Here is a 12,022-nt window from a genome sequence, read left to right on the forward strand (position 1 = left end):
CTGGACTTAATTCAAATGATGACAAGATAACTACCTAGGCTAGAATCCTCTAAATTTCAGTTATCAATTAACCCGGAATAATACTTAGTTATGGAACTGGGATCGTAAAACAGATGCTTAAGAGAAAACCCGAACAGGACCCCTGACCCTTCTCAAGAGACACTTATGGATTTCTAATAAGTTTTAACGCACACCAGTATTAAAAATCAAGTTTCCTTACGGTCACCTAATTGATTACAAACTAGTTCATTTATACGAAATCCTACCTTACAGCGCTGAAATTAAAGGCAGTCTAATATATTCAATTGACTCAATAGACAAAGTTAATCGATCAAACCTAGACGGACTCCTTACGAAAAACTAAACTAGCAATCCTGATCAACAAAGACCTATCAATAACCTAGCACCTTACAGCTATTTAGGTTAGCAGCACACTTATGTTTATTTGATTAACTAATATTATTCCTATGATCTTAATGCATATCAATCATAAAATAATCAATAACACAAAGTAATTGACATAATAGCGACCTATCATAATGACAAACAATAATCAAGGCAACTATGAAATAATAATAATTAATCAAACAAACCTAAATATCCATATGCATCAATTTAATATAATTAAACCTTTTAACTAGTTCATAAAAACCATAACGATAAATAAATCCCCAGTCAAAATCAAACGTCAACAAAGGTTCATCATAAGCCTCGGCAGTCTATAAAGTTTAGCCTAACATCATAAAATCAAACAAAACAATAATAAAGGAAATCATGGCGGAAATAAATAAGAACGGAAGATTAAAGGCGATAAAACCCGTGGTATTCGTTCTTGGATGATAAGCACTTCGCCGGCTGATTCCTAGCCTTCAAACCCACCAAATATTGCAATTCTAAGCTCCAGGAAACTCCAAATTCGGCTCTGGTTCGCAGGGTATGCTCAGGATTAAGTTTAGGGGTGTTTAAATAGGTTTCATGGGCCAAAAACTGATAAAAACAGAAGAAAATACGCGAAACAAGATGCCCGGCGCGCCGCGCGGCGGGATTTGGCCTCCCGGTCGCGCGGCGCTCCGGATGAGGGGGGGGGGTGACCGGTCCGGTTCGTTTCCTGATGCGGTCCGGTACAATTCTGATGCTCCACTTCACCGGTTTGGCTTGTTTTAGCTCTTTTTTCGCCCTTTTTAACCATGAACAAGTCTCGAAACATACTTTATTCAAATATGTTAGTAATATACAAATTCTAATAAAAACCGAACGGAAACTAATAAAATATTATTTTAAATATACAAGGGATTTATATATATTTAGCATTATATCAAGGACCACGAGCTTCGCATCGGAACCATTAAATCGAACAAAAAGCATACGTAAAAGCGTTAGACTAGGAATGCGCTGTGAGCCTGTGAGTCGACACAAAGCCAACCTGTATCGGGTTACGACATCGGAACTAAACAAAGGAAATAATCTCGTCAATGCCAAAATACAACAAATTATCACATGCAGAACAAAAAAAAATCGGCATGTTACTGCTATGAACCAACGCAAATTCGGTTAGCATCAACGGGACCAACACAAAATTGAAAACACAAATTAGTAAGCCAAAAAATATTTAAAACTCGTTATCAAACGTTGAAATGCGGATATAAAACAATACGATGATGAGATATTTTTAGATTATGAAAAAAGTTTCGGTCATTGTAATGACGAACTATAAAAAAAATACGAAAGCAAAGTTTAACAAAAGCGTTTAACCGACAAATAAACATGTAAAGCCGACACTTGCCCAAGTTTAATGCTTAAGTATATAGTTTGTATAACTAATATAGTTTGTTGGAAAAAAAAGAGTAAAATAAGGGAAATAAATCCATCATTTTTATTTCTAGGCTAGTAATTTAATGTTTGTTACTAATATAATATTAAAAATATTAAATAGTAAATTGAATAGTATTTATGTGAGGTGGAGTAAATCTTTTTTTTAATATACATAATAATATCTAGATAATTCTTAAAATGATTAATACATCATTTCCTTTTATCATATTCAATAGAAACACGTCTAACTAGAAAAATTGACTTGTATCGATATTAAAAAGCAAACAGTTAAATATAAATCAACCAAAGTGTAAGGTGTGAATGAACAAGAATTTTCATTAACAATTCATGGGCCATCCATTAGATGTAAAGTTTATTTATTTAAATGTACACAAATGACAATCATTCACATTCGCTTATATATTAAGAAAAATAAAAAAAATAATACAATAATAAGATGGAGAATGTGATGGCATTAAACAATATTACAGATAAAATAAAAAAATATGGATTTTTAGAGATAAATTTAGAGACAGAGAACGCTCAATAATGACACATATTTTTAACTTTTTTAAGGTTTTTCATACTAAACTCTCATAACAGTCGTTTAATAGATACAACAATGCCCAATGTATTAACATAAAATATACTTCTTTGAACTCTATAAAACCTTCATTGTTTATCGTCACGTTTAAAATGCTTTTAGCAATTTTGCCGGATTAATGAGTATAATTGTTGAAACCAAAGAGTTCCATATATTTAGGCAGATGCCAAGAAGTGGGCAAGGAACTTCCTTAGGGACTTGTAAGTCTTTACTTCCTTTGTCTCTGTGATTTTTCCGGCCCCAGGGGACTTTACTCGACCCATTCCCCAGTCTCCCGCGCTGCTCAAGTAAGTGTGCGACTCCGTATGAGGACCTCCTTCCCTTCTGCCCACATTCACGTGATTTGCATCCACCATAACCCTGACATCATAAAATGATGTAGCCAAACACATGTTTGGCCAATTTTCATACCCATCAAATAGGTTGTAAATAGTTTGACAAGATTTTAATGAGTTGTTATCAAGGTATGAACACATTAAAAAAGTTAACCAGTTGTAATAGACGGATTAAACAAGTCATAAACTAGTCGGTTAATCAACATGTTTAATCAAACTAACATCAACTAAAAAAACGATCTTTTTAATTAAACGACTTACACTACCACTCGTTATTTTTCATATAAATATACAATAGTAAAATTCATGTGAACCATGACTTATATTTATTTATATTATTATCAGTGAAAACTATTTGTATTCTTCTCACCTCTTTGTTAGATGTCACACACTTAGTCGTTGTTTAACAGCAACATTACCTCATTTTTTTTTTCTAAACAACTAAATACTGCAAGAAATAAAATACATAAAAATAAAAAAACATACCAAGTTGCAAAATGTTTGGTGAACAATTCACATATTCAATGGCACAACCAAAAATACCAAAACAAACAGTACCCACATCCGTCATTTCACATTCAGCCACGTTACACAGGGCGAGTGGGTGTCATCACGTCACCGGTCAAGCAGGTTACAATATCCGGACGCAACAATGCCTTTTAAATACAACTAAGACTCATTTCAGATCCGCTTTTATCTATTTCTCTCTCATCTCCTATTATTATTATTATTATTATTATTCAATCCCCAAAGCTCCATACATTCACAATCACCCTTCAATTCTAACTCATATCAATCAATCAAATTCATCCAATTGCTTGCTGACTGACTCACAGATCACTCATCCACAACAACAGATCAGGTAATCCATCGGCCAATTGTTTGTTATATTCGATCTGTTTTTAATTTTATTATTTTAGCTATGAAGTATGGAATTAATGGTTATATGTGTTTGATTTTGTATAGATCTGGTTGTTTGAGCTGCGAATTGCGTAAGTATATGTTTGTTATCACTGGATCCAACGACGTCGTTCTGCTCAGATTCGGTTGGTTGTTGAGACGATCTAAAATAATAATAATAATAACAATAAACTGTTTGCTACTAGTTTAGATCTGTGTTTAATTTCGTTAGATCTGTTAGTAGTTGAGCTGTAAATGGAGACGCTTGTGGTTATTTCGCAGCAGGATCAATTTCATACCAGAACCAGGGCTCGTAATCATCATCATAGTCGTGGTTTTAGGGATATTAATTGTCGTACGTTTCAATCGGCCTCCGGTGGCTTACTTCCTAGTCCACCGAGTCTGCCGAATGCCTGTTCGCCACCTATTACTAAACAGTTGCTGCCTAATTCCCCTAAAACGCCGTGTGTGACATCCAAAAAACATGACCAAAACTCTAAGAATACTAAGCGAATTACGAAAAGTAGCTCGGTTCCGATTAATGTTAAGAGTGGTAACTTTAGGGATTCTTTGAATGGTGATAACTTTTTTTATTCTGAGCTTTGGGCTGGACCGGCTTATTCGAATTCACCGCCTCCTAGTTCGTTGCCTATACCTAAGTTTTCGATTAAGCCGAAGAGGACTGTTTCGCTTGAGCTGCCTTCGGTTACGGGTGAAATTGATTTGACTCATTTTGCTAAGTCTGCTCCGCCTTCTCCTACTAGGGAGCATCATAAGGGTTTTCGTAGGGATGTTTTTGACGGTGAGGATGAGTTTGCGACTAAGACTCTTCGTCGCATTCTTAATCTCGATGAATGACATCATAGGAGTGCTTTTCACTCCTGTAAATAAAAATATCTGCTTTGTTTTCTTTCTTTAGTTTAGTTTGTGTATAGAGTGAATAAGTTGGCTGTCACTTCTGATTGCGTGCTAGTTTCGGTGTAGTATGGCTTGGTTGGGGTATGATGGTGCAAGAATGGTTAGGTGGTTGGTGGTAGATCATATTACAAAAGTTGTTACAGTTTCATAACATGTCGAAGTTTCTTGGGAGTTAAAGTTGGGATTGAATGGCTGTTTAGGTGGTTGGTGGTAGATCAATAGAGTAAAAGTCGATGCAGAATTACAAAAGGGTATGGGGTTGACGTGGCAGCAGTCATTGGGCACGTGTTGCAATGGTACAAGTATGACTGCTCAGTTGGTTGGTTGGTGGTAGATCAATATTTTAAGAGTCATTTCAGATTCCTAACTTGACAAAAGTTTGTTGGGAATCAAAACTTGTAACGGGAATGATGTGGAATGGTTGGGTGCTTATATGGTTGGCTGTAGATTTCTAACCTGTTGTAGTTTTCTTCGGAGACATGGTAGCAGATGTTGGGATGCGAAAAGGTTTGGTTGTTTTGGTGGCTGGTGGTTGATACTATTGTGAAGGCCGACACAGATTCACAATTTGTTGATGTTTGTAAGGAGATTGAAATTGTGTGGATCATGTAGCAGGGGAAGATGTCGGGTATGAAACCGTTTTCTGTTGGTGTTGGCATGTTGCTATCTTTATGGCTAACAAACGGCACTGTTGCAAATATTGACTCTCCTGGTTCAGCATAGGTTTCTGGGTCAACACTCTTGTATATAGTGTAGAGTCCTTTATGGTCATCAATATTCTGCAGGGTCTTGCTTCATCACTGGCCCGCATTCTCTAGTCTAATCTTATAAGCACCAATATGGTCTTGTCCTACATCATGTTCTTTGTTTCGTAGTTTCCCAAGTCAGTGGCTAGTGACCTCTTCCGTTATAGTTTCGTGTCTTGGTGGGCCCATCTTTTTTTTCAGTTTCAGTTTTCGCTTTTCTTATTTATTTCCTCAAGATAGAATTAGGATTTGCAGTTATCTAATAGTTCAGTTGTAGAATTCCGTTTCAACATCTTTTCTGGTTTTTAAGAGAGAAAAGTGTGAATGGAAAGTAAGATAGTTGTATCTTCTGTCGTATGATCTGTATGAGTCAGCAGCAACTTACAACACTCTTTTGGAAAGAAGGTCAATGCCACTGGTCTTCGGGCCTTTAAAAAAGGTGTACACATTGTCTATAGATCATCTTGCCAGGCCACTTGAAGGTGAGGGAGGATCTTGAATATCTTAAATTTTACGAAAATTGTATATTTTTTTAACTCTAACCATTATTATGTTTTTTTAAACAGGAGAATCATCTTCAGGAGGCTGTTCTTCCATAATATACTGTAATTGGCTTTTTAAGATTGGTTATCTTGCCAAGCCACCACTTGAAGGTGAAGATCTTGAATACCTTACTAAATATTTATTTTATTTTAACCTTTACTAGTTTTGTTAAAACTGCATAGTCATTTACAGCAGGTTGTTCTTCCGAAATATGTTGGCTGTGATAGTGTGATGTGGTTTTCTTGTAAACTGGACTTGTATGTGAAGGTTGGTTCTTTTTTCTTTCTTTTTCTGTTTATTAATTGTTATATATCTTATTATCACTTTAATTTATGAGACATGCACCATATGATTCCATTGCAGTTGAGGTAACATCCGATAGGATTGGAAGGAGAAGCATCTTCATGAGTGTGTTTTTTCAGAACACACTGGTGGCTGTTGTGGTCTGTCTGTTTGTTTTGGTCTTTGCTTTTACTTTCGAACCTTTGAATTTCTAGTTTTGCTTGCTTTTGCTATGTCTCGTGAAATGAGTTCGTTTGTTTTGCTATGTCTTGTGAAATGACTTTGGTTTTGTTGCTTTTCCCTTAATGTAGGGTGCTTATTTTCTGTTCTCAATTTCGTGTATTGAATTGAATGGTTGATGTACGTGGCTTGGATTGAATTTGGTCATATGATATATGATAATGATGTTACGTTTGGTGTCAATATTGCATAGGATATCAATCCTGGCTTCGTACTTGTGAGTTGTGACCCCAAGCTTTTAACGAGTTATCTTTTAACTTATAACATGACAGTCCTTGTGCTGATTGTTGTTGAACCAAAAATCTCTTGCTGTTGGCCATCACTGTTCACTAGTATAGGTGGGCAAATTGGTTTTCTTTTCCTTCTTGGGAACTGGGTAGGAACCAGTTACGGGTTTCGTTGGGTTTTAGCAGGGTGCGCCTGGATCGGGTCCAGGAACCTGGTTTTATGCCCACCTCTAGTCATTAACTTCATGATCCTAGCAAATCTTGTCTCCGTTGGTAATGTAAATGAGTTGACCTTGTGCTGGTCTAAACTCAAGAGCAGCTTGTATAACTTCTGGGAAACTGTGTAACTTGTGGCTTTTGAAGCTCAAGCTTGTTTATTGTTGTTTATTAACGTGTTTACATTTATTTTTTATGCATAATTATAATTGTAATTATGATTCTATACAACATAATTGTATAGTTGTATATATTAAATTGGCTCGTGTAGCATATTTGAATTGATAAGTGAACCTTGTGCTTGGGCAGTTGAGCTTGTTTATTTTTTGAGCTCTTGCTTTTTTAAACTATACTTGGTTGGAGCTTTTAGTATTCTTGAGTGGCTTGCACACCCTAGTCTCCCAGCGATCCAGCATCCAAGTTCCAACAACCAATAGACCTGAATAAGGACTTCCCAAAATACCATGAATAACATATTAAAAAGTATAAAAGTGCTTGTGTGTGACAGGTTCTTTTGAGTAAATTTGTTATTAAAAAGATAATTAATTGACACTTTAGGTCTTCCACTGTACGAATGATTTTCGTGACAGAAATACACATACTGGTTCAAATCCATACATATTATATATTATACTCCAAGCCACAAGTTTGATTTACATAATTTACTTGTAAGACAACTAACAACTAACTTTCAAATATTTTTCTCATTTTAATGACTCCAAGAAACCTAACTTATTTCTTAAAAGGACACTAAGCGAAACTAAACTTATGAGCATATCAGTTTCCTACAAGACTGAATCCAACTCCATTAAACAATCAGAAGGACATTTCTCTGAATTCATCAATCCATCCAAAACCATTTCTTGACATCTGCATTCTTCACTGCAAAAGGCTTTCTCACCCCTACAATCATAAAAATCAAGAACTTATCCCGTCATTATTAATAATAATCCTAATCAAACTTAAATCTTTTTGGTCAAATTTCATAACAAACACTTCAAATTCAAACTTTATACTAACCGGTACATGAAAATGTCACAGTCATCTTCAAGATTCTTCTTGCAAGTATGACAGAAACTAATAAAACTCTGCCATGTCGATTTTGGAACATCACAGCAACAGTCGACAACACAATTATCATAAATATGCGTTGTTTTCGCGTTGGACCCGTATGTGATTACCCTTGTGTACTCCTCTGAGAGCTCCATCTCACTCAAAGATAGAGCTCGAGGAGACTCGGGTCCTGGAGAAGTCAACTGACCGATAAACTGCGATTTCGGGGTCTTGATCCCAAAATCACAACATAACTGGTCAGATGATGGGATACGAATAGTAAGACATGATCCGAAAAGAATCTTTCGGTTAATAGTGTCAATAGGGTCTTCTTGCATCAAAGCAAGAGCAATTCCATTTCTTGATTTGGATTCAGATTCATATTCAAGTTTCTCAAATGGGTTGCTGATTTCTTCAAAGATCTTTCTGGGTTTGACTGGGCTTTGTCTGAATCCAAATGGGTTGTTGAGAACTGAGGTTGGTGATGAGTCTGCATCAAGAGTTTTAGACATGAAGAAGCCATTCAAGAATCTTGGAGAACCAAGAAAAGATGAAATTGGCTTTGTGGGGTTTTGGGTGGTAGCCATTTAAGCTCAGTTAAATAATAAAAATGAAAGATTTGGTGTTTTTGACAGCAAGCAAGAGAGTGATCAACTGATCATGCATATATTTATGAACAAGAAGAGATTAATTCATGAAAAAGGGTTTGTGCAATGATTGATCAAAAGCTTGTATCTTTTTACAAGATTCAAAAAGTAGAAAGAAAAGACATGCCTAATTTGAGCATTAAAGAAGATTGTTGGACTTTGGAGTTTGGACCTGTCAATTTTTGATGATTAAATGAAATGAAATTCATCTGCAAGATATAAAAAGAAATTGATAGGTGAGGCTATACTCACCACTCAAGTTCTATGCATACACAATACCATTATTGATTTGATATTATACGACTGTTAATGGTAGATTCCAAAAGTTTTTTTACTGTCCATTTACATGATTATATGCCTGTTTAACCAAAACCGTGCTAAACGTCCACGTATAAGTTGAAGCTACTAATATAAGTATATGACGGATACCCAGAGCGTGAACACCACTACATAACTGAAAAGTGGTAAAAGCGTTGTAGCTTCTTAATTATATATAAAAAAATATTTCTTTGTTAAATTCGTTATTTCATTAAAAAATATAATTACAAATTATAAAATCACTAGGCGCATTTTTTTTCGTGATTATGAAGAAATTGTGTAAGAATACACCACACAGTCGTATGAATATTCTATTAGAAAATACAATTTGAACTTATAAAATCATTTAACTTGATAAAATATATGGTTTTTTTTAAATTTAATCATTTAATATATATATATATATATCATAATTGTATTTCTTTTAAGTATCTTGTACATAACACGAGTTCTTAAGCTAGCAGGTTTTATGAAAATCTATGGTAAGTGTAAGAAAAACTCATATTTCCCTACCCCTGATAGAGATGGGTAACTGGGTTATTTAGGAACTGGAAACCGGTTCCGAATATGGTTGGGTTTTTGACTGGTTTTGTCGAATTTTTATCGGGTTTTGGCTGGGTCGGTTCTGAGTTTTAATTGGATAGGGTTGGATCCGGATTCGATTCACACCCGCGGTTGGGTATACCGGGTCAGATCCAGAACTGGGGTTTTATGCCCACCTCTGTCCCGTCATTTACTTTTGAAGGTCTAGTCCACTGGCACTACACACCGAATTCTACAAAAGCACCAAAACCACTATTTATGTTGATTGCTTGGAATATAATTCAGACCAAACCTGCACAAAAGCATCCATGCGGGGTACACATTTAGACTACAATTAAGTGTATTTGGTGAACACTATCAAATCCCTTGTCATTGTATGTGTTGGAATTATATGCAAAGTAATTGAGGTTGTGAAATTATATTAATTTAATAAGAAATTATTAAAAATAAGCATTTGTATGATGGTATGTAATAATGTAAACTTATGGAACTGTTAATTATTAGATCAACAATAAATTTAATATTTTCTTTTATATAATATAGTACAACAAAACAGGTGGGGCCCATGCCATGACAACAAATAAGACTATGGTTGTCCACACACCCTGTGACTTATACATACCCTCTTTCAAATGGGTTCCATACAATCGTATAACCTCCTATACCATCGTATGTAAGATGTGTGGATAACCAAAGGATGTACCAATAACATATCCTCCAGATAAACCTAATGCGTTATCGGACCCACAAAAATACATGAATACTCGAATCAAGTTAAAGTGGGTGGGTCCAGTTCTTTTTAAAGTTCTTGGCGTGACTTTTATCATACATTCATACACCATTGATGTGACATTATTTTGTATTATGTAATGTTTTCCTATATTTTGTCACTTATTAGCTTATGAGAAGGTTATTTTTAAGGCTAAATTACAAAAATTGTTTTTTTATGATAGTTTTATCTTATTTAACATCCAAATTCTGGGTAACTTCATAAAGTAAATTTGAGATTAAGAAAAAAAAAGGAGTAAATGCCAAATCTTACTTTAGAAGCAAAACACATAATAAAGTAAGGTGGTGTCTCGTTTGTAAATCATAATCAATATGGACACACACTATAAATCAAACTAACCGCGAACATGAATTAACTAGTTTTATACATGTTCGTGCGCACTCTAATGTCATAATGCCATCACTATATCGAATTGCTTTCTAAACACAAATCATTTTGTTTAAGACCAAAGTACAATCTATTAATATAAGCAGTCGATAAATGCGTGACTTTCTTTCTTTTCATTCTAAAGGAAAAGAGTATTTGTTTAAGATCGAATGATAAATCACTTAATTTGTGAGAACAGAATTGACCGAGTAACCACAAAACATTAAGAAACATATCAAACTACTAAAACGTAAGAGCTTGTCATACTACTTAAGTTTAAATTGTTTATACATTTGTAACTAATCTAGGTTTGTTATTGCTATTATTTAATCGGCTGAATAGATCAAAAGTAAATGGTGGTCTCTGTCCGGGTATTATAAAATAATAAAATTAAAAGTTTACCAAAATGTTCATTATATTTATAACTTTTACCCGTTATTTTAAATATACATTTTGGCCCATTCACTAAAAAATATAGATGATATTTTTTAGTTGTTACTAGAAACGATTATTATTTGATAATGGGTCCTAACTCCAAAGAGTAAAGTATATAACCTGTCAAAGAGGTTGAACGGGTAAAACGGGTCAATTGGGGCTCCTTGTAGTCTCAACTCCATGGCTTAAAGGTGTGCCCACGAATTTTGTTGCTGTGTTAGACTCACTATTCACTAATCCATAATAAGAAATTATGAATCTGTTCGTCACGTCTTAAGACACTAACATGACCATCGATTCAAATTTCTTTCTCTGTTTACATGTTCTTTAAATTATGTCTATGGCCTCTTAAAAATACTTAATATGCAAACTCCCCTATATCATGATCTATTTGTCAAAAACCCTGCATTCATATATGAAACCAACTCGTATACAACCACGCTAAGTATATTATTCCCCCTCTAAAAATATGGCAGCAACCGCTACTAACAATCGTTACTCGTATATTTATTCTTGGTCAAGCCCCAGGAAATTCCAATCTACTTTGCTAAAAAAATGTCAAGCATGATGCATTAAATTGCTATAAAAAAACTATATCATAAATAGGTACAAACTTGACCATTATTTTTCATTAAAGAGACAACTATAAAAGCCAGAATTTTTCAAACAGTCAAAGAAACATTAGATTAATGAGAAAACTGGGTGTTCAATTAGAGGCTCAATCAACAAATTTTATCAAGAGTCCAATTAATATCTTGAAAACTATGAAATTAAAATGAAACTAAGAACAAAAATGTGACACCTAATGAATCACATATATATCTAATTACAATGAGGAATACTTGTGTTTAAAGACTCACACAACTATTATAACTATTTATATATGTTTATACCAAAGCTCATCTTCATCACCGGAACAGAAATAATCTTCATTAGCGATACAGAAATAATCACCCCCATGTGAATTGTTGAAAATAGCATTTAATTGATCAGTCAACACTTTTTGGCTATCTCTGAGGGGATATGGTTCGGTAACAGTTTGAATGA

General features: G+C 34.5%; 2 protein-coding genes across 3 annotated transcripts in view; one reads left to right on the top strand and one right to left on the bottom strand.

Moving 5' to 3' along the window:
• The first annotated feature begins 3,467 nt into the window (after positions 1-3,467).
• LOC143580483 (uncharacterized) overlaps positions 3,468-12,022 on the top strand; it is a 70,009-nt gene continuing 61,454 nt past the window's right edge. The window contains exons 1-2 of one of the 2 annotated variants that reach the window (XR_013143665.1): positions 3,468-3,613; positions 3,718-4,798. Coding sequence is in view for 1 of the 2 variants with exons in the window: in XM_077063489.1 (XP_076919604.1) it covers positions 3,907-4,509 (603 nt within the window). In the remaining variant the exon portion in view is untranslated. Of the gene's footprint in view, positions 3,614-3,717; positions 5,188-12,022 lie in introns of those variants that run through there. The other variant, XM_077063489.1, reaches the window with a different exon arrangement.
• On the bottom strand, positions 7,498-8,469 carry LOC143580474 (protein MARD1-like). Its single transcript, XM_077063483.1, has 2 exons — positions 7,844-8,469; positions 7,498-7,726 (listed from the first exon to the last, which is right to left on the bottom strand). Exons 1-2 carry the CDS (start codon positions 8,461-8,463, stop codon positions 7,609-7,611), a joined length of 738 nt encoding a protein of 245 aa, XP_076919598.1. The 5' UTR covers positions 8,464-8,469; the 3' UTR covers positions 7,498-7,608.

Source organism: Bidens hawaiensis, unplaced genomic scaffold, assembly GCF_021521415.1.
Source record: "Bidens hawaiensis isolate Kalapana, Puna unplaced genomic scaffold, B.hawaiensis_p1.1 tig00030501_1, whole genome shotgun sequence".
NCBI lineage: Eukaryota > Viridiplantae > Streptophyta > Magnoliopsida > Asterales > Asteraceae > Bidens > Bidens hawaiensis.